Below are 24,745 nucleotides of genomic sequence, written 5' to 3'. Positions count from 1 at the left end.
ATGCATGCGTTACATTATGACACTGTCATTTGTTATATGCACACACAATACAAATCCACAGTTAGTTTGGGGAAAATACTTTCCCCTAATATACAGCAGGAGGTGCTGTACCCTCTATAGATTATTCGTTTCTTTTTCATATTAAATTCCGCAAGTTCCCTCTGTCCATATTGCGATCACTTTCCTAAAGCTTCAGTCCTCTTGTTTACCTCAACCAACTTTAGCCTATCTCAACCCTCTAATAACTTGATGGCAAAATGGATATATCGGTGCATACAGGATATAACTGTCTTTGTTGTTATCAATGGGAGATGATGAAGATGTCTTGGTCAATTCGCAAATAGATGAAGGTTCAAGGCACAAGAGGAAATACCACAAAATATGGGCAAACTCCAATCAAAACATGGTAAAACTTGGTATTTAGATTATTTTCAGAGGCTACCGTATATCTCTTAATAACCGAAATATAACAGTATTTTCTTTCTATCTTTTATGTTTCCATTCATGCATAATTTGGATAGCCTGTAAACGCAGAGAAAATCCTGAAGGTAAGAATCACCTACTCAGAAGTACGTCTCTCAAATATAAAATGTCATGCAGAGTATAGTCTATTTGTTATTTTATTTTTGTTTTCTAGGTGGTAGTTTTGCTGCCAATGTGCTCACCTGTCAGGGAGAGTGGCAACATACTGGTCTCCACACCCACACAATCAGATTTAAGCAGGTACAGTACATTATAATACAGTTGATATATTTTACACCTGAGTTGAGATATGATTAACATTTTGACACTTTTGCAGACTTCAGAGAGAAGGAGAGAGGGGGGAGATACAGAGAAATAGTGTCACAGAGAGAGAGTGTCACAGAGAGAGAGAGAGAGAGAGAGAGAGAGTAACATGCCTTTACCTCAGAAAGTCAGTTACCTCATCACAAATATCAACATCAATATCAAGTTGTCCTCTGTAGCTCCGTTGTGTAGCATGAGGATAGAGGGAAAAAATGTATGCACGCATAAGAGTCGCTTTGGATAAAAGTGTGGCATTTTTTGGCATAGAAAAGCCTGTAAATGGATAGCAACACAGACGTGTGTCATTAGAGTGGAGAGGCTTGAACTTAGATAATGATGCTAATGAGAACCACAATGGTGGAGTCCTGTGATGGGGCAGATGAATGGACCAGTGGGAGGGGTAAGAACCCTAATTGACATGTAAAGGTGGTTATTTTATAACACAGAGGGAGGTCAACTGACCATTCTCAATGTTGATTACAGGAGGTTGTTGTATTCATCAATCTTTATTCCAAAATCACAACCAAAGTATGTATCATCTAGGGTTGGTAAATTGGTAAACAACAAATAACATTGAGAATTACTGTCTTGTCAGTCTTGTTAACATCCGTCAATTGAATAGAGGACTGATACTGTCAGTCACCACTTTGGGCTCATATTGTGTCCACACAGGTGTTCACACTGGGGTTCACACTTTGGTTCACACTGGGGTTCAGTCAGTCTCAGCCAGGTCTGCCCCAGCCCAGGATAATAAACTAGCCAGACACGCTCCCTCCCTCACAGTCCCAGCCAAGGCAAGGCAGCCACAGGATCATGGCTCACAGCCAAGACAGGGACATGAAAGGTGTTTGGAAAGGGGCTTTTTTTCTCCCTGCTCCTTCCTTTGCTCTCTCTGTGAGAGGAGGCTGTCATGTCGGTGTGAAACGCATATGGCCGCCGTCCAGAACAGCGGGGTCTTTCCGTGCCGCCATACTGAACCTACACATCTGGTCCTGGTTTTCTGACTGCAACAGAGACAAGCTGTACTGAGAAACAACAGTGAAGGAACAAGGTATGGTTGGCGTAGTGTCTGGTGGTGGGTGGACGGCCCTCACATCACAGGCGGCTGGTGGCATATTAACTGGTGAGGACGGGCTCATAATAATGGCTGGAACGGAATGAATGGAATGGTATCAAACACATGGGTTCCATGTGATTGATACCATTCCATTCACTCCATTACAGCCACTGTTATGAGTCGTCCTCCCCCCAGCAGCCTCCTGTGCCTCAGATGTAGGCCTAGTACTGTTAATGAGTTAATCAGGTTTGGAGAGCTGTAGGGGCATGAGAGTCCTATACAACATCATGTAACATAGTGAGAGTCCTATACAACATCATGTAACATAGTGAGAGTCCTATACAACATCATGTAACATAGTGAGAGTCCTATACAACATCATGTAACATAGTGAGAGTCCTATACAACATCATGTAACATAGTGAGAGTCCTATACAACATCATGTAACATAGTGAGAGTCCTATACAACATCATGTAACATAGTGAGTGTCCTATACAACATCATGTAACATAGTGAGAGTCCTATACAACATCATGTAACATAGTGAGAGTCCTATACAACATCATGTAACATAGTGAGAGTCCTATACAACATCATGTAACATAGTGAGAGTCCTATTCAACATCATGTAACATAGTGAGTGTCCTATACAACATCATCATGTAACATAGGGAGAGTCCTATACAACATCATGTAACATAGTGAGAGTCCTATACAACATCATGTAACATAGTGAGAGTCCTATACAACATCATGTAACATAGTGAGTGTCCTATACAACATCATCATGTAACATAGTGAGAGTCCTATACAACATCATGTAACATAGTGAGAGTCCTATTCAACATCATGTAACATAGTGAGTGTCCTATACAACATCATCATGTAACATAGGGAGAGTCCTATACAGCATCATGTAACATAGTGAGAGTCCTATACAACATCATGTAACATAGTGAGAGTCCTATTCAACATCATGTAACATAGTGAGAGTCCTATACAACATCATGTAACATAGTGAGAGTCCTATACAACATCATGTAACATAGTGAGAGTCCTATACAACATCATCATGTAACATAGTGAGAGTCCTATACAACATCATGTAACATAGTGAGAGTCCTATACAACATCATGTAACATAGTGAGAGTCCTATACAACATCATCATGTAACATAGTGAGAGTCCTATACAACATCATGTAACATAGTGAGAGTCCTATACAACATCATGTAACATAGTGAGAGTCCTATACAACATCATGTAACATAGTGAGAGTCCTATACAACATCATGTAACATAGTGAGAGTCCTATACAACATCATGTAACATAGTGAGAGTCCTATACAACATCATGTAACATAGTGAGAGTCCTATACAACATCATGTAACATAGTTAGAGTCCATTTACAACATCATGTAACATAGTGAGAGTCCTTTACAATATCATGTAACATAGTGAGTGTCCTATACAACATCATGTAACATAGTGAGAGTCCTATACAACATCATGTAACATAGTGAGAGTCCTATACAACATCATGTAACATAGTGAGAGTCCTATAGAACATCATGTAACATAGTGAGAGTCCTATTCAACGTCATGTAACATAGTGAGTGTCCTATACAACATCATCATGTAACATAGGGAGAGTCCTATACAACATCATGTAACATAGTGAGAGTCCTATACAACATCATGTAACATAGTGAGAGTCCTATACAACATCATGTAACATAGTGAGTGTCCTATACAACATCATCATGTAACATAGTGAGAGTCCTATACAACATCATGTAACATAGTGAGAGTCCTATACAACATCATCATGTAACATAGGGAGAGTCCTATACAGCATCATGTAACATAGTGAGAGTCCTATTCAACATCATGTAACATAGTGAGAGTCCTATACAACATCATCATGTAACATAGGGAGAGTCCTATACAGCATCATGTAACATAGTGAGAGTCCTATACAACATCATGTAACATAGTGAGAGTCCTTTACAACATCATGTAACATAGTGAGAGTCCTATACAACATCATGTAACATAGTGAGAGTCCTATACAACATCATGTAACATAGTGAGAGTCCTATACAACATCATGTAACATAGTGAGAGTCCTATACAACATCATGTAACATAGTGAGAGTCCTATACAACATCATGTAACATAGTGAGAGTCCTATACAACATCATCATGTAACATAGGGAGAGTCCTATACAGCATCATGTAACATAGTGAGAGTCCTATTCAACATCATGTAACATAGTGAGAGTCCTATACAACATCATCATGTAACATAGGGAGAGTCCTATACAGCATCATGTAACATAGTGAGAGTCCTATACAACATCATGTAATATAGTGAGAGTCCTATACAACATAATGTAACATAGTGAGAGTCCTATACAACATCATGTAACATAGTGAGAGTCCTATACAACATCATGTAACATAGTGAGAGTCCTATACAACATCATGTAACATAGTGAGAGTCCTATACAACATCATTATGTAACATAGTGAGAGTCCTATACAACATCATGTAACATAGTGAGTGTCCTATACAACATCATGTAACATAGTGAGAGTCCTATACAACATCATCATGTAACATAGTGAGAGTCCTATACAACATCATGTAACATAGTGAGAGTCCTATTCAACATCATGTAACATAGTGAGAGTCCTATACAACATCATCATGTAACATAGGGAGAGTCCTATACAGCATCATGTAACATAGTGAGAGTCCTATACAACATCATGTAACATAGTGAGAGTCCTATACAACATCATGTAACATAGTGAGAGTCCTATACAACATCATGTAACATAGTGAGAGTCCTATACAACATCATGTAACATAGTGAGAGTCCTATACAACATCATCATGTAACATAGTGAGAGTCCTATACAACATCATGTAACATAGTGAGAGTCCTATACAACATCATGTAACATAGTGAGAGTCCTATACAACATCATGTAACATAGTGAGAGTCCTATACAACATCATGTAACATAGTGAGTGTCCTATACAACATCATGTAACATAGTGAGAGTCCTATACAACATCATGTAACATAGTGAGAGTCCTATACAACATCATGTAACATAGTTAGAGTCCATTTACAACATCATGTAACATAGTGAGAGTCCTTTACAACATCATGTAACATAGTGAGAGTCCTATACAACATCATGTAACATAGTGAGAGTCCTATACAACATCATGTAACATAGTGAGAGTCCTATACAACATCATGTAACATAGTGAGAGTCCTATAGAACATCATGTAACATAGTGAGAGTCCTATTCAACGTCATGTAACATAGTGAGTGTCCTATACAACATCATCATGTAACATAGGGAGAGTCCTATACAACATCATGTAACATAGTGAGAGTCCTATACAACATCATGTAACATAGTGAGAGTCCTATACAACATCATGTAACATAGTGAGTGTCCTATACAACATCATCATGTAACATAGTGAGAGTCCTATACAACATCATGTAACATAGTGAGAGTCCTATACAACATCATCATGTAACATAGGGAGAGTCCTATACAGCATCATGTAACATAGTGAGAGTCCTATTCAACATCATGTAACATAGTGAGAGTCCTATACAACATCATCATGTAACATAGGGAGAGTCCTATACAGCATCATGTAACATAGTGAGAGTCCTATACAACATCATGTAACATAGTGAGAGTCCTTTACAACATCATGTAACATAGTGAGTGTCCTATACAACATCATGTAACATAGTGAGAGTCCTATACAACATCATGTAACATAGTGAGAGTCCTATACAACATCATGTAACATAGTGAGAGTCCTATACAACATCATGTAACATAGTGAGAGTCCTATACAACATCATGTAACATAGTGAGAGTCCTATACAACATCATCATGTAACATAGGGAGAGTCCTATACAGCATCATGTAACATAGTGAGAGTCCTATTCAACATCATGTAACATAGTGAGAGTCCTATACAACATCATCATGTAACATAGGGAGAGTCCTATACAGCATCATGTAACATAGTGAGAGTCCTATACAACATCATGTAACATAGTGAGAGTCCTATACAACATCATGTAACATAGTGAGAGTCCTATACAACATCATGTAACATAGTGAGAGTCCTATACAACATCATGTAACATAGTGAGAGTCCTATACAACATCATGTAACATAGTGAGAGTCCTATACAACATCATTATGTAACATAGTGAGAGTCCTATACAACATCATGTAACATAGTGAGTGTCCTATACAACATCATGTAACATAGTGAGAGTCCTATACAACATCATCATGTAACATAGTGAGAGTCCTATACAACATCATGTAACATAGTGAGAGTCCTATACAACATCATGTAACATAGTGAGAGTCCTATACAACATCATGTAACATAGTGAGAGTCCTATACAACACCATCATGTAACATAGTGAGAGTCCTATACAACATCATGTAACATAGTGAGAGTCCTATACAACATCATGTAACATAGTGAGAGTCCTATACAACATCATGTAACATAGTGAGAGTCCTATACAACACCATCATGTAACATAGTGAGAGTCCTATACAACATCATGTAACATAGTGAGAGTCCTATACAACATCATGTAACATAGTGAGAGTCCTATACAACATCATCATGTAACATAGTGAGAGTCCTATACAACATCATGTAACATAGTGAGAGTCCTATACAACATCATGTAACATAGTGAGTGTCCTATACAACATCATCATGTAACATAGTGAGAGTCCTATACAGCATCATGTAACATAGTGAGAGTCCTATACAACATCATGTAACATAGTGAGAGTCCTATACAACATCATGTAACATAGTGAGAGTCCTATACAACATCATGTAACATAGTGAGAGTCCTATACAACATCATGTAACATAGTGAGAGTCCTATACAACATCATCATGTAACATAGTGAGAGTCCTATACAACATCATGTAACATAGTGAGAGTCCTATACAACATCATGTAACATAGTGAGAGTCCTATACAACATCATCATGTAACATAGTGAGAGTCCTATACAACATCATGTAACATAGTGAGAGTCCTATACAACATCATGTAACATAGTGAGAGTCCTATACAACATCATGTAACATAGTGAGAGTCCTATACAACATCATGTAACATAGTGAGTGTCCTATACAACACCATGTAACATAGTGAGAGTCCTATACAACATCATGTAACATAGTGAGAGTCCTATACAACATCATGTAACATAGTGAGAGTCCTATACAACATCATGTAACATAGTGAGAGTCCTATACAACATCATGTAACATAGTGAGAGTCCTATACAACATCATGTAACATAGTGAGAGTCCTATACAACATCATGTAACATAGTTAGAGTCCATTTACAACATCATGTAACATAGTGAGAGTCCTATACAACATAATGTAACATAGTGAGTGTCCTATACAACATCATGTAACATAGTGAGAGTCCTATACAACATCATGTAACATAGTGAGAGTCCTATACAACATCATGTAACATAGTGAGAGTCCTATACAACATCATGTAACATAGTGAGAGTCCTATTCAACATCATGTAACATAGTGAGAGTCCTATACAACATCATCATGTAACATAGGGAGAGTCCTATACAACATCATGTAACATAGTGAGAGTCCTATACAACATCATCATGTAACATAGGGAGAGTCCTATACAACATCATGTAACATAGTGAGAGTCCTATACAACATCATGTAACATAGTGAGAGTCCTATTCAACATCATGTAACATAGTGAGTGTCCTATACAACACCATGTAACATAGTGAGAGTCCTATACAACATCATGTAACATAGTGAGAGTCCTATACAACATCATGTAACATAGTGAGTGTCCTATACAACATCATGTAACATAGTGAGAGTCCTATACAGCATCATGTAACATAGTGAGAGTCCTATACAACATCATGTAACATAGTGAGAGTCCTATACAACATCATGTAACATAGTGAGAGTCCTATACAACATCATCATGTAACATAGGGAGAGTCCTATACAGCATCATGTAACATAGTGAGAGTCCTATACAACATCATGTAACATAGTGAGAGTCCTATAAACCAACATGCTCATAACTCTTATTTAACTGTGTGACCCCTCACTGGCTCACTCACATATTTTTGATGTATTCTTTTAACTCTCATAATCATCTCTCAACACTTGGAAAGACCTATTGGAGCCATGCTGAATGCCGTCTGCATGGACATTTTTAAGTCATTGTGGTGGTGAGGAGGTGTTGATGAAGTGTTGGTCTATGTTGCTTCCTCTCTGGAGCCTTTACTTCAGAAAGAGAGGCATAGTCTGCCAGGTTCCTGTAATGAGACCAACATCCGCCATGTCTTTTTAATGGCAAATCAGTTGTTTGTGTGATTCTGTTTTCCAGCCCCACCATTAACTGCTCCATGACACCATTGCTTATGTAACTGTCAGCAGGGGCCTAAAGTTTGTAGTAAACTATATTTTTTTTGCCTGGGCACTTCATATGTGTGCCTGGCTCTCTGAGCTTATGTTCATGGTTTGTCCTCTTTTCAGTAAGGAAGCTTGATTATTATTTCAATTATAAGGTCACATTAAACTGCAACGTCTCGGTTGTGTTGCAGCAGAATCTAATAGTGAACTGTCTGTCCTTGATTGTAGAGTGAGATATTTCACTATTTCGTTTCACCGATGTTTCAGCTGTGATGCCTCCGTCTGTGTGTCCAGGGTCTAGCAGGAACACATATATTTTGTGTCAACATCCTGCAGCCTCAGCTCATAGACCCAGTGAGACACCTAAGGTCTCCTTCACCCACCTTGGTCAGAGATCCCATTGTTAGCCATGGAACAATTACCCTTTTCTTCCTCTCTCTCATCCTCTTCTGGCTTCTCCACTTCAAAAGCAGTGTGTGTGTGTGTGTGTGTGTGTGTGTGTGTGTGTGTGTGTGTGTGTGTGTGTGTGTGTGTGTGTGTGTGTGTGTGTGTGTGTGTGTGTGTGTGTGTGTGTGTGTGTGTGTGCGTGTGCGTGTGTGTGTGCTTTGTATAGAGTGTGTGCTGCGGGCACTGGTCCTAGACTTTCCTCTCTTCAGAAAGAGTAACATATTTACCATGCATAAATTGAAAATAAACAGCAGCCATGTTTTGGAGTGAGGCCCTGCTGTCTTTACTGTAAGGTGTCTGATCTCAGCAGCTACTGATTGTGATGTGTTCTTCCATTCTGTACTGGTTCTACTCCGTTTTCAAAAGTCACGTGATACAATGTTTGCAGAAAAACCTATAGGATGTGTCATCCTTATTTCAAGCAGGATTTTAAACAATTTCAGACTTACCTCAATTTTGACATACTGTTTCTGTCCAATTACAGTAACTCAGGCTGCAGTGCTGAAAACATCACCTGATGGTTTAACAAAGGCACATTTGATTATCAAATCTGTTTGTACAAATCAGGTCTGGATCATGTACAGATATGGGAGCCAGAGATTAGAATGTACAAACACTAACAAAGTTAGAGGAGAAACCAACCACATCGGGTATCAGTTTACATCACAGTATGTCTAGTGTGTATGGATTTGTAACTGCAGTGAACTGGACCAGTCAGTCTGTTGTGTTTGAAGAGGCCCACTGGGCACACACTGGTTGAATCAACGTTGTTTCCATGTAATTTCAATGAGATTACGTTGAACCAACATGGAATAGACGTTACATTTAAGACTGTGCCCAGTGGTGGGAATCTTCCTTCCAACCCTCCTTGTATTCTTTCTGTCCTGTTTGTTGCCCCAGAGGTTTCGATTCATTATTCTATCGGCTGTAGACTGTTCAGACTCTGGACTCTGTGATCATATTTGGGCTGAGATCGCCTCCCAGAATATTCCAGCTCTGAGCCAGGGAAGCTGGTTTTCCCAAACACAGATTGGATCATTTGGGTGTCTTTCTCCCCCTTTCATGTTTGGTTACTTGGAGAACCTTCAAGTGATTTTGGAAACCACCCTGTTTGCTGGGCTGTTCGCTCAGACAGAAGACTAGAGAGAGAGAGAGAGAGAGAGAGAGAGAGAGAGAATTAAAAAGAAACCATGGTTCATCATGTCATTGAGTGGTGGGAACACTTCGACATCTCTACGCACAATGATCTGAAATTTCCCAATGCTTTGCTCCCTGAAGGCCAGCAGACCAGATTGGCGAGTTGGAGAGAGGCCCGATTCTATAGCTAGCTAGCTATGTTCTGGAGGCTAGAGAGGTATTTTCTTCCTGTGAAATGAGCTCTATGTTTCAGCAGCCAAACCACCCATACAGACTCTGGCTCCAGTATTTCCTCACCCAACTACAGCTCAACATCCAAATCCCTCCCTCTATTCTCCTCCAGAAATCTCTCACATCTGGTTTCTGTGAGCAAGGCCAGGCCTCTGAAAAGGAGCACTTCTTAATGGTTATTCTGTGCCTGTGTCTGAAATCAACCCCTAACCCCTTTCCATTTTTTTGTATATCAACTGTATACCAACTTTCAGTGATTTATCTTCCTATTTTGGTATATAGAAGCCGATTCACATAAACTCCTGCGATGAAGCAACCATCCTTCCCCATGCAGCCCCACCCCCATATGATCAACCACATATTCAGGTATTGGTTAACAGGAAGAGAGATGATCAACCACCTATCCAGGTATTGGTTGACAGGAAGAGAGTTTGTTCAAACAAAGCCCTGCACTGTTCTCTTCCCAGGGCTCTGCGTTTGACTCTAACTAATGGGAGTGGGAGAGAGGGGGGCTACGGGACAGGATGCAAAAGTTAGTGACACCCAGTTCATCTGGGGTAGGGTTACCCCCCCTTTCGGTCGGTAACCCTACCCCAGATAAAAGGGCCCGTAGCAGGCAGAGCGTGGTGGCCGATGGCAGGAGTTTGGCTGGGATGCTGGGTGAAGCCATCAGCAGTCAGGGTTATCTGTCAGCATCGTCCTCTCAGACTCCACAGGCTCTTTGTTACTCTGTTGCTGTGGGCGACTGGGTGCTGTTCGGACTGTCTATGGTGGAGAGAGTAAGACGCACAGATCCAATGTTTTGGTGCTTTCACTGTCATTTTTTGACGGGTTTCTGACTTGTTGCAACAGAGGGTTGGATATCATATGCTCAGATCTTGATAGGTCTTGCTAACACATGCAATATGCTCAGCACCGTTCAAGGGAACACCTAGTTTCAAGGTGTAGGCACTCGCCAAGCAAGAAGTACCCAGTGGAATTAATTGAAGCTAATATCCATTTTGAGCATTTTTGAGCCCATAGGCATTATAAATAGGTTGTAGTCTCAGCAGGTTCATGAACATAGTCTGTACATTTACCATGTGTTATTGTTTCCATATGAGACGCTCAGTTCTACTCATATATGGGAACTCGGTGGGTGATATTACTTTATTACCAAGAGTGACTTAATGGATCTACTTTTACTGGATAGAGTGATGTCACAGCTGGCATGGCCAGGGCGTGACCGCCTGCCTGCTCTTACAGGAAATTCACCCTGATAGGTTCAACCTTTCTCCCGTGCAATATACTATCTCTGCTTTATACTAGAATAAAATAAAATAATATAGAATAAAACACCTAGAATAGAATTGAAGTTGTCTTCTGCTTCTTCTGGATATTTACATTTGATTCTGAGGTGAATTTGAGCAAATGTCAGCCATTTTTGGTCTCTGATATCAGAAGTAGCTCTTCATATGTTAGGAAAATAGACCCTGACAGATTATATCTCTCAGTAAGGCCAGATTAGAAACGAGAGACAAACAGCCCACTGGGCACAGATGTCAATTCAATGTCTATTCCACGTTGGTTCAACGTCATTATTCAACCAGTGTGTGCCAAGTGGGAGAGAAGGTCAGTCGTCTGTCTGCGGCTCCTGTGTTCTGGGTGGTGACTTCTTGACCTTCTGTTCCCCATTGTGTCCCATGTGACAAGGTTCCGGGGTTCTCCATGGACCTCAGTACCTCAGCTGTAGAACACACTCTGTCTCATTGAGTGGAGGAGATCAGGGGTCAGATTAGAAGCTCAGCTTTCATCCCAAAGGGGAAATGCATCACTACTGGTACTCTACTAGTTACTTGTATATCTAGCGTGTGTGTGTGTGTGTGTGTGTGTGTGTGTGTGTGTGTGTGTGTGTGTGTGTGTGTGTGTGTGTGTGTGTGTGTGTGTGTGTGTGTGTGTGTGCGCATGTGCGTATTTAGAGGCGGATGTGCATTATACATTCATATCGCTTTATTGAATTTATCAGAAGTTGAGGTGTGATGCTGGTTCTCACAGTATTATTTACCCAGATGATGACAAACAATATGCCCCCAGATGATCAAAGATTTCCTGCTCTCACATCTCTGAGTCACTTATTGCTTTGTTCTCCCTCTCTCTATTCCTACCCCACTTCTGTAATGTTTTCTCTCCTAATTCTCACTTGGTCCATCCCTCCTCTCCCTCTTTTTCCAGGAGATGTGCAGAAGGGAAGTGAAGGATGAGCAGGTCCTGAACCATAAGAGCCCCCTACAGGGTGAGTAGAGAAAGACGGCTCAGTGGATCAGGCTGATCACATTACTGTTGCACTGATTCAAATCTAGCATACATCATAAACTTAACATCATACTCAATGATGAATATGTTTGATTCAGTATGATGCATATCTTTACTAAGCATACCCCTTTCTTGTCTGGGTAAAAGGACATTTGTTTTATATTTGTACGCGAATGCCTTAAACCTGGGATACTATGTGTGTATTATCGTCTGTAAACAGCAAATACCCATTCAATGAGAATGTGATAGGTTGAGTCGACACAAGCTTTCCCAGCACAAGGCTAATGAGAATGTGATAGATTGAGTCGACACAAGCTTTCCCAGCCCAAGGCTAATGAGAATGCGATAGGTTGAGTCGACACAAGCTTTCCCAGCCCAAGGCTAATGAGAATGTGATAGGTTGAGTCGACACAAGCTTTCCCAGCCCAAGGCTAATGAGAATGTGATAGGTTGAGTCGACACAAGCTTTCCCAGCCCAAGGCTAATGAGAATGTGATAGGTTGAGTCGACACAAGCTTTCCCAGCCCAAGGCTAATGAGAATGTTGTGTGTTTTTTACAGTGGTACTGCTACCAGAGGAGAGGGAGAGCTCCATCCACGTTCCATTCAGACAGCCCAGGAAGAGAAACTGCCATGTTGATGTGAGCTTCAAAAGGACAATCTATATAGAATCTATGTAGATAACATAGTAGTTTATTACTGCTATATACAGTAAAGCAAGGGTTTGTTTGATGAGCATAATATGGTAGTGTTGTGTTTGTTCATCCATTGTGTTTGTTCATGGTTACAGGACACAGAGTGCACCGTGGTGTTGGAGGATGACACTCGGCAAGAGAGGGTTTTCACACTGTATCACTTTGACAACAACGGTAAAGTCACCAAGCAGGTAAAGCAGCTTCACACGCCTACAACAAGCAACTGTTGCACATTATACATTTTCTCTTTAGATGAAGATAACTCTGCTGCCCTGCTAATGGTGTGTGTGTGTGTGTGTGTGTGTGTGTGTGTGTGTGTGTGTGTGTGTGTGTGTGTGTGTGTGTGTGTGTGTGTGTGTGTGTGTGTGTGTGTGTGTGTGTGTGTGTGTGTGTATGATGGTGTTTGTGCTTGTATGATGATGTGTTTGTGTGTGTGATGATGGTGTTTGTGCGCGTGTATGTGCCTGGGTGAACAATGATGTGTGCGTGTTACAGGATATGTGCAGTCTCATGCAGTCCATCTATGAGGTGGTTGAAGCGTCGGCCAAGCAGCCGTCATGTAGCAGCACAGCCCTGAAGGTCAAACTGGTGTTAAGCCCCTCCAGCAGCTCTGGCCGGGGCTCCAGAACAGGTGACAGAATGGAGGTCCAGCAGGAGGAGGCTGGGAGCCCAGAGAGGATTTTTCACTGTGTGGATGAAAACACAGAACGCAGGAATCACTACTTAGACCTAGCTGGGATAGAGAACTATTCCTCCAAGTTTGACAATGCAGGTAGGTACACAATGACAATTTTCAGCACTTTTGAGGCACAGATCATTAAAGTCAACATGTTTTTACTGAAAATACACCAAAGATGAATGACATTCAACAAAGAAAAATGGCAACATAACATGATGTTTGTTGTCCATCCTCTGCAGACGCCCCCTCTCAAGAGCCCGGAGTGGACGCACGCTCAGACCAGCAGCACCGCTCAGAGTTGGTAGGGGAGAACTGCGGTGCAACTGAGTCCAGAGGTAGGGGCCTCTCCTTCAACAGGTCTCTCAGGGGCCACGTCAAGGCAGTGGGGAGAGACAGAGGAGGTGGAGGAGGAGGAGGGGGAGGACATGGGGGTAAATCAAGCAAGCTCCATGGCCACCAGGCCTCCATGTGGTGCCACTCCTCCCAGCCACACTCCCAGCCCCAACTCCCCTTACAGCACAGCCACAGTAAGAGGCTTCGCTCCAGGGCCAGAGAAGCTGGGTCCCCCTCCAGAACCCTCCACCACCTACACCAGCCTGCTTCTCAAGCTCAGCCAGGGGGAGAGAGGGAGATGCTGCCCAGCCTGCCTGCCTCGTCTGGGGGCTTGGTCCCCCTGGCTCAGAGGCATGAGCACCACCACGAGCACCATCACCACCACCACCATCACTACCACTACCACCCCCCGGCATGACTGCAGTCTGCACTCCACTCAGGGATACAGAGACTGAGAGAAACACCTCCCTGTGGTTTAGCCTATAGCTAGGGCCCTGAGCCATTCCTGGTCAGGTCAGGTGGGCCTTAGATATAGTATAGGGTTGTGGGACACCACCACTCTCCATGCTAAGGAGTAATAGCAACTCCGTACAAAAAGGAACTGTTATGCCTTGTATTGATAACTGAGTTTCATGTTGAATGTGCCATGTTGAATATGCTACTCACCTTTGGAAGCCCTCTAAACTGATGTTTCTTCTCAGGTCTCTATAGTGCAGGTTGCTGAGGGGAGAACAGCTCATAATAATGGCCGGAATGGAGCCAATGGAATGGCATCAAAGACCTGGAAACCATGTGTTTGATATATTTGATACCATTCCACTGAATCCCCTCCAGTTATTACCACAAGCCCGTTCTCCCCAATTAAGGTGCCACCAACCTCCTGTGATTACAACTTACATTTAATATAATGAATGAATACCTTCATTAAGGCAAAGGTTTAAACAGATCCATCCCTGTATTAGAGTTTATGCAGTATGTTTTGTATTGTCTGTATTTTGATGTATTAAAGCATGATCAACTTTGCTTGTGTTCATTGTAGTTTGTCAACTGAAAAATACACACACTCTAATGAAGGCTGATGTTTTGGCAATATGAAAAATCTAAACAAAATAAACATTTGTAAGAAACAATGAAGCAATACACACTGTTTACGGCGTGTGGAAGTTGTCAAATGTGTTTCTCTCTCATGGCCAAAGCAAAACATTACATGCTAAGGCTCTAAGACTTGTCATCAAAGTATTTGGAACATTCTGGAGGTTCCAGTGTTAGAACACTCTGGAGGTTCCAGTGTTAGAACACTCTGGAGGTTCCAGTGTTAGAACACTCTGGAGGTTCCAGTGTTAGAACAGAACACTCTGGAGGTTCCAGTGTTAGAACACTCTGGAGGTTCCAGTGTTACAACACTCTGGAGGTTCCAGTGTTAGAACACTCTGGAGGTTCACTCTGGAGGTTCCAGTGTTAGAACACTCTGGAGGTTCCAGTGTTAGAACACTCTGGAGGTTCACTCTGGAGGTTCACTCTGGAGGTTCCAGTGTTAGAACACTCTGGAGGTTCCAGTGTTAGAACACTCTGGAGGTTCACTCTGGAGGTTCCAGTGTTAGAACACTCTGGAGGTTCCAGTGTTAGAACACTCTGGAGGTTCACTCTGGAGGTTCCAGTGTTAGAACACTCTGGAGGTTCCAGTGTTAGAACACTCTGGAGGTTCACTCTGGAGGTTCCAGTGTTAGAACACTCTGGAGGTTCACTCTGGAGGTTCCAGTGTTACAACACTCTGGAGGTTCCAGTGTTAGAACACTCTGGAGGTTCCAGTGTTAGAACACTCTGGAGGTTCACTCTGGAGGTTCCAGTGTTAGAACACTCTGGAGGTTCACTCTGGAGGTTCCAGTGTTAGAACACTCTGGAGGTTCCAGTGTTAGAACACTCTGGAGGTTCCAGTGTTAGAACACTCTGGAGGTTCACTCTGGAGGTTCCAGTGTTAGAACACTCTGGAGGTTCCAGTGTTAGAACACTCTGGAGGTTCACTCTGGAGGTTCCAGTGTTAGAACACTCTGGAGGTTCCAGTGTTAGAACACTCTGGAGGTTCCAGTGTTAGAACACTCTGGAGGTTCCAGTGTTAGAACACTCTGGAGGTTCACTCTGGAGGTTCCAGTGTTAGAACACTCTGGAGGTTCCAGTGTTAGAACACTCTGGAGGTTCCAGTGTTAGAACACTCTGGAGGTTCACTCTGGAGGTTCCAGTGTTAGAACACTCTGGAGGTTCCAGTGTTAGAACACTCTGGAGGTTCCAGTGTTAGAACACTCTGGAGGTTCACTCTGGAGGTTCCAGTGTTACAACACTCTGGAGGTTCCAGTGTTAGAACACTCTGGAGGTTCCAGTGTTAGAACACTCTGGAGGTTCACTCTGGAGGTTCCAGTGTACTCAAATTAATGTTTTCGTAACCGGTCAAGTTGCGCTATGACGACTGATCCACCACTGCTTTGGTCTTGATAAACCGTTAAGCCTTCAGTAAATCTATCATTTCATTGTGGGCATGTTGCCAATGTTACCCTGTACGGCAGTAGTGTACATGTAGCAGTACTGTGTTTTCTATGTTTGTTTACATTGCTTTGCTGTTATTGTCACTGGTGTTTATGTATAGATTGATTGCATAGACAGGTCATTTCAATGTTGGCGGTATGTAGGGAGCTTGGGCCTCATGTTGTAAGCAGTAGGCTAGGAAAGGTTGTCGCTGCTCGGCGTTTGGTGTAGGTTGTAAATAGACTCCCTGTTCACGAGGTGAAGGGAATGAGACGGCTGTTTCTAAAAATAGTCCTCCCACTCACCTACCACGTGCCCCAAGCCTCTCTTTCACAACATGATACCACAGCAAAACGAGGTCCAGACAGATATACAGTACTGGCAGAGACAAAGAATCAACACACAGAGAGACCCTCGGGGAGAGAGCAGCAACACAAACACATCCAGTTACAAGGGATGATTGGTTGATCCTAACACTTCAAGACCCAGACCTCGAGGACAGATAGAACATAGAAGAGAGAGCCATGAAAAGTCTCAGGTTCCTCGCTGCCGAGGGGTTTGCCCAGAGTGGCCAGAGAGCCAGGGAGAACCTCAGTTGTGTGTCGTTCAACCTCTACCCGCTCCTCTTCAAGGCCTGCTACATGCACGAGATGGCCCTCCTCCTCCACGACCTCGTCCAGACCTGGCCCCTGCACGAGCTTAACCTGCAAAGGCTCCTGGGAAAGACGGTGGACTGCCAGGAGGATCTGACTTCATGCACCTGCCGGCTGTGCCTGGAAGCTCTGCTGACTGGCCTGAAGGTAGGCTTACTATGTGTTCTGGTGTCATTTTCACTGGTCAAAAGTGCTACTTGTGAACTGAGGCACTGGGTCTTGGCCAATGTGACACGTTTTTTGTTTTCCTTCAAGTCTGAATGTGTTTGTAGTTACTTGAGTTGCCACTGGGGCAATAAACGTTTAAAATTTCACCTTACATCATATAAGGACCTATGTCTTTGATTTGTAAGACAAATTCTCATTTTATGGCAATAAACAACTAGATTCTATGTTCCATCTCCAGTCCTATGTACTGCGGCCCCCAGAGACCTACGCCAAGACCCTCCGTGTGGTGGACCTGACTGGGCTGAAGGACACAGAGCACCATTCCTGTGCCTGTGGAGCCACCCTGGGCCGCTGGGCCCGCACCCAGCTCCTCACCCGCATGTGCTACGAGGTCATGGTGGCCATCGAGGCGGATGATGCTGCACCCTCCGCCCTCGAGACCAAGGTGGACGTGCGCCTGAACGGCTTCGTCACCGGGCGGAACTACGAGGTGGTGGCCCAGGCCTTCCTGCTCCTCCGTCACTGCCCCTTGAAGCTGCGCTTCGTCGGGTTCCGAGCCGACTCCCTGGCCCTCAAACAGCTGTTCTACGTGCTGCGTGTGGCCCAACCGGAAGCCATGAGGAGACTCGAGGTGGTCCATAACGTTCACCTGGAGGCCCCGCACCTGGAGTTGCTGTTGTCCCGGATGGAGTTCCCCCAGCTGCAGTCCCTGACGCTGCCTGCGGGGGCGATGGACGTGCGAAGGCTGGGCTCGGATGAGGATGACCTGCTGGCGACCATTGGGGATCTGCTGAGCCGGCTGACTGAACTGACAGAGCTCTACATGGGCTTTTCTACCCTCACCGGACACCTGCGAAGACTGCTAAGGTGTGTGTGTGTGTGTGTGTGTGTGTATATGTATATATATATTAGGTATTGATGTGTACTGTATATATAGCTCTGGGGTGTCTATTCAACCTGATGCATTCCCACTGTGTAATATCATAGCCTGGGGGCTGCAGTACTCAGTTTATACTCAGTGGCATTTTGTTTTTGTTGCTTGGCTGTGCGGGACAATGTAGACAGCTGACTGCTGCTAAATCTGCAGGTCGGCCAGAAACCAAGGGACACTCAACGGCTGACATTGTCTTCTTCCCAAACGGCACCCTATTCCCTATATAGTGCACTACTTTTGACCAGAACCCTATGGGTCCTGGTCCAAAGTAGTGCACTTTGAAGGGAATACGGTGTCAATTACAGCTGACACTGAAATATCACTGAAGCCGTGACCCAAAACAACAAGCAGACACCTGCACTTGTCCATTAATTAGGCATGCATCGTAAAGCTTTCATATTGCCTTTGCTTTTTTTGTCAAGCATGCGTGAAATGAGGAGTACACACACACATACAAACAATTGATAACGTTGCAAAATAGTGAACATTCACTGCAATACATTTCTGACCCTCTGGCCTTGTCCACAGCCCCTTGATCACCCCACTGCAATGCCTGGAGCTGGCCAACTGTCACCTGAACCGAACAGATATGGTCTACCTGGCCAATAGCCTGCACAGCGAGAACCTGGTCAGTCTGGACATAAGTGGTCACGACGTGTGCGGCCTCTTCCCCACCACCTTCATCAAGCTACTCCAGCGCTGCGCCGCAACCCTCCACAGCCTCACCCTGGAGGACTGTGACCTGGAGGACGAACACATGGACATCCTGACCCAGGCTCTGGCTCCCTGTCGCGGCCTGAAGGAGCTGAAGATACTGGGCAACCCTCTGAGCGCCACGGCCCTGCGCCGCCTCTTCTCCACACTGGCCGCCGGGTTCCCAGCCCTGAGGTACGTGGAGCTGCCAGTGCCCCGGGACTGCTACCCCGAGGACGTCTCCTACCCCATGGATGAGACGGTACTGCTGCAGTACGACAGGGAGATGTTTCAGGACGTCAGGGGTCAACTGATGGGGATCCTTCAGGGGGCAGGGAGGGGGAACGTAGAGGTGGTTACCCCCCTGTTGGGCGCTTATGACGCGGATATCAACGAGACCAGTAACGAGCTGGGGGTGTCCATGGTGAAATCCTTCAATAGCGTCATTGGAAACTTTATTGATACAATTACAGCCCTGGACAACAGGAGATCCAACAAAGAGGTTGATTAAAGTGCAGGTAGAATACCAGAGGGCTAATAGAGCAAGGGTTTGTGCAATACAAGCGGTTCATCTCAATTGTCTATAGTGGCTTCCCACACTTAATTTCCACAGATCAAAACAAGTCTAAGAAATCAGTGCATATAAAGGGAAGGAGACAAAGAGAGACGGCTTTAGACTATTGGGATGACTGAAGGCCTTGAGTAATGTTTTCTATCCATACGTACCAATTCATCTGTACTTGTAACAGATATTTTGACAAATGTATTGCCCCATTATCAGGGGATTTTTTGACATGCAACTGGCCCTAGATTATAGTATAGATTGAATTGTCCTTTTGGTCTTCCATTCATGAGTGGCAATTATAGTAAAGCATTGAATGCTTAGTTAAGAATAGTACTACTTGTATACTGAACGTGTATTTACATGTACGGTATATATTTCAGTTTAGATGTATCTTGTATATTATGACATTTATATGTGACCAGAGTGAAAGTTTGTTTTTACAAAAGTGCTATAAAATGTGGGATTAAACTGACTTTACTGTAAATACAACTTTATTACTGTGGGGATCAAATCCTGGTTTGCTTTAAAAAATAAAAATCCTTCTCACTCACACATCTTTTGCGAAAATGTACATTTTTAATAAGCACAGTCTTCCCACAGGGTAAACTTTATTTTAAACATTATAACAGAGGACAACCATGCACCAGACCAAAGAGGAAGAACAACAGCCCTCCAGATTCATCTCATTTCTTCGACCACTCCTCAACCTCTTTCCTCTCACGGATGACCTCTTCCAGGTAAGGCTCCAGGTAATGTACATCCTATGGAGAAAGGTCAAACACAAAAACAAGGTTAATTCTGTACATTTTCTCCCACCACCTCTACCAGATGTGGTTTTTAGTATAAAAAACACATCTGGTAGACATTAAACAGCTTTATAGGCGTCTCCAAACTCCTCAACAATTGGCTAATTCCAATCCAACCTTAAGTCTCTACTCCTACTTGCTTCACGTTGATTATTCAAGTAGTGTAGCACGATCAATATAATAACAATATCACCTCTGACAGGCTAGATTTTGTCCTTCATCACATGCCATAACATCAACTGCTGTGAAACTTCTGACGTATCTTTTATTTCCCCTGTGATATCTCAAAGCCCTTCCTGTACACAAACTATTGTATGTGAGACTATAGAGCCCAACAGTGGAGGTGTCATAATACCCATAAAACCTAATGGTCAAACAGGGAAATGATTCCAATCGTTTTTCCACCATTCATTTTCCCATAGGGGATTTTAGAAACACTTAAAATAAGGGCTGTTTTTCATGTAGGCTTACCCTGGTGTGACGTTCTGCTAACCATGTAAATATCTCTCAGACAAGGTGACTTATCAATATATTCGGCTCTATTTACTCTCAGATTCGAAAATGCTAATTGCACCAAAGTAGACATCATGCAAAACTACAAATCCCTGCAAAGTAGACATCATGCAAAACTACAAATCCCTGCAAGCTCCTGCACGTCATCTCTAGCTGACACCTTTGCTAACAGGTATTGGGTCAATTTAAAACTTGCGAAAGACAGTTCACAGAATTGTCCATTTAAAAGAAATGTTGCTAACTTATTAATTACTACATTTAGCTAACATTAGACAGTTAATCCAGAGATTTTTGCAGTCTCGTCCAGATCATCATGGCATTTGAAGTTCTTTATGATAGCCACATTAGCAGCTAATTAGCGTCTCATTTGGGGCCTAGGGGTGTAAATAGAGGTGAATATATTGATAAAATTCACATTGTCCTAGAGTGATTTACACAGTTATCAAAAAAGTCACCTTGTCCTAGAGATTTACACTTATCAAAACATCATGCCAGGGTAAGCCTACATGAAACACAGACCTTATTTTAAGTGTTTTTAAAATGAATGGTGCAAAGACGATTGGAACCATTACCGTTTGACCGCTAGGTTTTATGAGTATTATGACCCCTCCACTATGGTACTCTATATGCACTGTACCTCAAACTTGGGTTCAAATACTATTTGAAATCTTTAGCGTTTGCTCTAGCGTGCCTGGAGTGCCAGATGGGCTGGGTTTAACATTTTATTATTATTATTCTACCTTTATTTCAACAAGGAACAGACTGAGACCAAGGTCTATTTTACAGCTGGGCCCTGTGTACACACGTGTACACAAAGTTTAGGTACAATGATTAAGAAACTACACAAGACAAACAAAACGAGCACAGATAACACAAAAAATACAGCAGATTACATTTACACATAAGTTATTCCCCTAACAGCACAAAAACTTGCATTACCCGAAACAGTTACAAGCAATACAAAAATAAAAATCCTCCAATAAATATTTAAAATGGGCAAGGGGGACAAGAGTCTGAAGTTTAAGTTTAGTCTGCAGGCTATTCCATAAGGAGCGCAACAGGAAAAGGCAGCCATACCCAACTCTGTGGAAATCGCATGGGCCTCAAGTGTAATCCATGCTTGAGACCTGGTTTTAGGAATTCTAATTCTAATATTGATGAGTGATGATAAATAAGAAGGTAGTTTATTCAGAAGTGCTTTATAGACAAACACGAGAGCATGTTGTTCTCGTCTCACGGACAGCGAAGTCCAACCTACATTTTGATATAAAACACAGTGGTGAGTTCTGTAGATAGTAATAAACCTAAGTGTGCAATGATAAGTAGCACCCAGCGATTTAAGTGTTGATGCCGTAGCATGCATGTAGATAATATCCCCATAATCTATAACAGACATAAAAGTAGCTTGCACAATTTGTAGAGGATAAACATGTCTTGTTTCTATAGAGGAAGCCTAGTTTGATTTTTAGCCCTTTACAAAGTTCATCAATATGCATTTAAAAAGACAGGGATATGGTTGGATGATAAACTAAGTATTTATATGCAGAGACCTGATATATAGGTATATTATGCCAGGCAAGCTCAATCAAACACAGAGAAAGTAAATTATATTTCAAATGACATTTGAGCCCAGGTCTGCCATACCTCCTCATATTGAGTCCACTGTTCCTTAGGCAGAACCGCCTGCTTCATGGAGAGGTCCAGGGCCCTCTTGAGCCTGAACATCCTGTCGTTGTACACTTTCTCTGGGAGCCTCCGCAGGGCCTCTTTCACATCGCCATCCTCATGGATCGTGTCATCACGCATCAGACCTGGAACCAAAACAAGCACCACAGTGTCAGAGAAATATCTAACCGAAGATTATAGATGTTTCTAAGACCGAGTGAAAAGATTTGTCTGAAGACACTCGCAGATGGCCCCAAAGGAAAAGACTCCAAGACTTGCCAATTTTGTTGAATCCGGCCGCATTGTAGTACCATTTACGGAAGCCGACCAGGAGTCTGCCGGTAGCTGCTGTGTGGGAGGCCAGAATAAGAGTCAGATAATTTGCTGTCAAGATTTGGTTTACTAAAACACAGTTAGAAAAGCATTTGCAATCACTGCAGTACAAAAGCAACGAGACACCAAATCATGTTCTCCATTCATTTAAGATGCTTAAGTAGATGAAGTAGAATTGAGATGATTACAGAACTAGGGACTTGAGGGAGGGTTTGACAGTATTATTTGGGGCAAACCAAGGAGAGTATCCCAACTGCAAACATTACATTTGTGGTGGATAACTGGATAGAGCGCTAGTAGATCACATGACATGCTGTTATTATCTACAGAGAACTAGCTATGTGGGAACTGTGTGATCTGGACATTCTGACATTGAGGTGTACAGGAAGTATGGAGAGAGGACATCAGACATGATAATTAATGTCAGTAGTAATACCGGGTACCGTTAGCTAGCATGCCAACTTATCTTGCTTTGTTTTAGTTTTAGCTAGCTAGATGTTTACAACTACCAGGTTAGCTACTGCACCTAGCTAGGCAATAGATGCTGGGTGGGTATAATTTGTGGAACGTTCCAACAGGAATCTGTTCCAAAAACTTCGTAAATAACAAGGTTGCCAACAAACAACGCATACAAAGCGGCAGAATAAAATACCAGGTAGGGAGAGGGCAATTTTGTTGAGTTTTTCACTCTCCACGTTAATCCCGAAAAATGTCTGTCCTCACTCTGGTAGCCTATGGACAAACATTAAGAATAAGCTACGTGGTGAGTTGATGCCTATTCGGCAGCTAGTTAGCTAGGTTAATTGATCATGCTACTTTGTATGCATTGTTTGTTGGCATCCTTGTTATTTACGAAGTTTTTGGAACAGATTCCTGTTGGAAAGTTTCACAAATTATACCTACCCATAGATGCTTAGTGTTTGATAATCGTCAATCTGTACTGGCGTTTGAAAGTTGATCAGACCGAAGCACAGCTTTACCTATCAATTGAAAATGCATTTGACATATATTACATTTAAAGGTTAAATATGTCACTAGCAGTCTGGAGCACAACACTGAGCTCTCCCTTGATTTGTCATAGCTAGCTTAACATTAGCTAGGACACTCAGTAGAGGACACGACAAAGGAGATCTCAAAACATGGATTTGAACACACCAAAATACCACAAATCAACATCCCACTTTACTCAATAATATGTGCAATGTTTCATCTCAATTTTGGGCTAAATAAATGCTTAAAGACAGGTGACTTTTACCTGGTGCCCTCGACGCCATGTTGTTCCGTCTAAGGTAAAATGTATCAGCGTCTCGTCAGCAACACTAAGAAAGTACTTCCGGGTTAGGGAAGTTTAGAACATTTCAAAATAAAAGTCCCTCACATACTAGTAGAAAAGTACCATTAATCTGTATGTATTCATGATGCATGACAAATAATATTTAAGTGACGTTTGCATTAAATGTGGGTTTTAAAACATGTCCCAAGGTCACATAAATACCCCTCAATACAAACCATGCATATGATAGCTATCCTGGGGCGGCAGGGTAGCCTAGTGGTTAGAGCGTTGGGCTAGTAACCGAAAGGTTGCAAATTCAAATCCCCGAGTTGACAAGTTAAAAATCTGTCGTTCTGCCCCTGATCAGGCAGTTAGCCCACTTTTCCTAGGCCGTCATTGAAAATAAGAATTTGTTCGTAACTGACTTGCCTAGTTAAATAAA

At 42.6% G+C, this 24,745-nt stretch overlaps 3 protein-coding genes across 5 annotated transcripts; 2 read left to right on the top strand and 1 right to left on the bottom strand.

The window, feature by feature from the left end:
• The first annotated feature begins 169 nt into the window (after nucleotides 1-169).
• On the top strand, nucleotides 170-15,205 carry LOC106588916 (protein naked cuticle homolog 2-like). 2 transcript variants are annotated; one of them, XM_014178462.2, is made up of 8 exons: nucleotides 170-406; nucleotides 522-548; nucleotides 638-723; nucleotides 12,397-12,457; nucleotides 13,038-13,117; nucleotides 13,267-13,362; nucleotides 13,667-13,943; nucleotides 14,090-15,205. In XM_014178462.2, exons 1-8 carry the CDS (start codon nucleotides 382-384, stop codon nucleotides 14,599-14,601), a joined length of 1,164 nt encoding a protein of 387 aa, XP_014033937.1. In that variant the 5' UTR covers nucleotides 170-381; the 3' UTR covers nucleotides 14,602-15,205. The 2 variants fall into 2 exon arrangements, with proteins under 2 accessions (XP_014033937.1, XP_014033938.1); XM_014178463.2 differs by lacking the exons at nucleotides 170-406; nucleotides 522-548; nucleotides 638-723 and adding an exon at nucleotides 730-1,837.
• Nucleotides 15,206-17,044: 1,839 nt separating this feature from the next.
• LOC106588912 (leucine-rich repeat-containing protein 14B) lies at nucleotides 17,045-20,265 on the top strand. The gene is made up of 3 exons (XM_014178459.2): nucleotides 17,045-17,500; nucleotides 17,760-18,388; nucleotides 18,984-20,265. The coding sequence occupies exons 1-3, from the start codon at nucleotides 17,225-17,227 to the stop codon at nucleotides 19,657-19,659; spliced, it is 1,581 nt and encodes a 526-aa protein (XP_014033934.1). The 5' UTR covers nucleotides 17,045-17,224; the 3' UTR covers nucleotides 19,660-20,265.
• A 2-nt stretch (nucleotides 20,266-20,267) lies between these two features.
• Nucleotides 20,268-24,388, bottom strand: LOC106588914 (cytochrome b-c1 complex subunit 7). 2 transcript variants are annotated; one of them, XM_014178461.2, is made up of 4 exons: nucleotides 24,286-24,388; nucleotides 22,977-23,045; nucleotides 22,677-22,843; nucleotides 20,268-20,474 (listed from the first exon to the last, which is right to left on the bottom strand). In XM_014178461.2, exons 1-4 carry the CDS (start codon nucleotides 24,302-24,304, stop codon nucleotides 20,397-20,399), a joined length of 333 nt encoding a protein of 110 aa, XP_014033936.1. In that variant the 5' UTR covers nucleotides 24,305-24,388; the 3' UTR covers nucleotides 20,268-20,396. The 2 variants fall into 2 exon arrangements, with proteins under 2 accessions (XP_014033936.1, XP_045565672.1); XM_045709716.1 differs by lacking the exon at nucleotides 24,286-24,388 and adding an exon at nucleotides 23,934-23,956.
• Nucleotides 24,389-24,745: the final 357 nt, after the last annotated feature.

This window comes from Salmo salar, chromosome ssa27, assembly GCF_905237065.1.
Source record: "Salmo salar chromosome ssa27, Ssal_v3.1, whole genome shotgun sequence".
NCBI lineage: Eukaryota > Metazoa > Chordata > Actinopteri > Salmoniformes > Salmonidae > Salmo > Salmo salar.
Note: the sequence above shows the minus strand (reverse complement) of the source record. Positions and strands in the feature narration are given on the sequence as shown.

Bases quoted from the DNA above. Each gene is read 5' to 3' on its own strand.
- LOC106588914 (XM_014178461.2), bottom strand. The intron at 22,844-22,976 runs GCAAGTCTTGGA...TTTTGGTTCCAG, and splicing joins GGCCGGATTCAACAAAATTG to GTCTGATGCGTGATGACACG. The intron at 20,475-22,676 runs GTATGGCAGACC...CTTTCTCCATAG, and splicing joins AGTGGACTCAATATGAGGAG to GATGTACATTACCTGGAGCC.
- LOC106588912 (XM_014178459.2), top strand. From the start codon at position 17,225: ATGAAAAGTCTCAGGTTCCTCGCTGCCGAGGGGTTTGCCCAGAGTGGC. The intron at 17,501-17,759 runs GTAGGCTTACTA...TTCCATCTCCAG, and splicing joins CTCTGCTGACTGGCCTGAAG to TCCTATGTACTGCGGCCCCC. The intron at 18,389-18,983 runs GTGTGTGTGTGT...CCTTGTCCACAG, and splicing joins CACCTGCGAAGACTGCTAAG to CCCCTTGATCACCCCACTGC.
- LOC106588916 (XM_014178462.2), top strand. From the start codon at position 382: ATGGGCAAACTCCAATCAAAACATG. The intron at 407-521 runs GTAAAACTTGGT...TAATTTGGATAG, and splicing joins CAAACTCCAATCAAAACATG to CCTGTAAACGCAGAGAAAAT. The intron at 12,458-13,037 runs GTGAGTAGAGAA...TGTTTTTTACAG, and splicing joins CCATAAGAGCCCCCTACAGG to TGGTACTGCTACCAGAGGAG.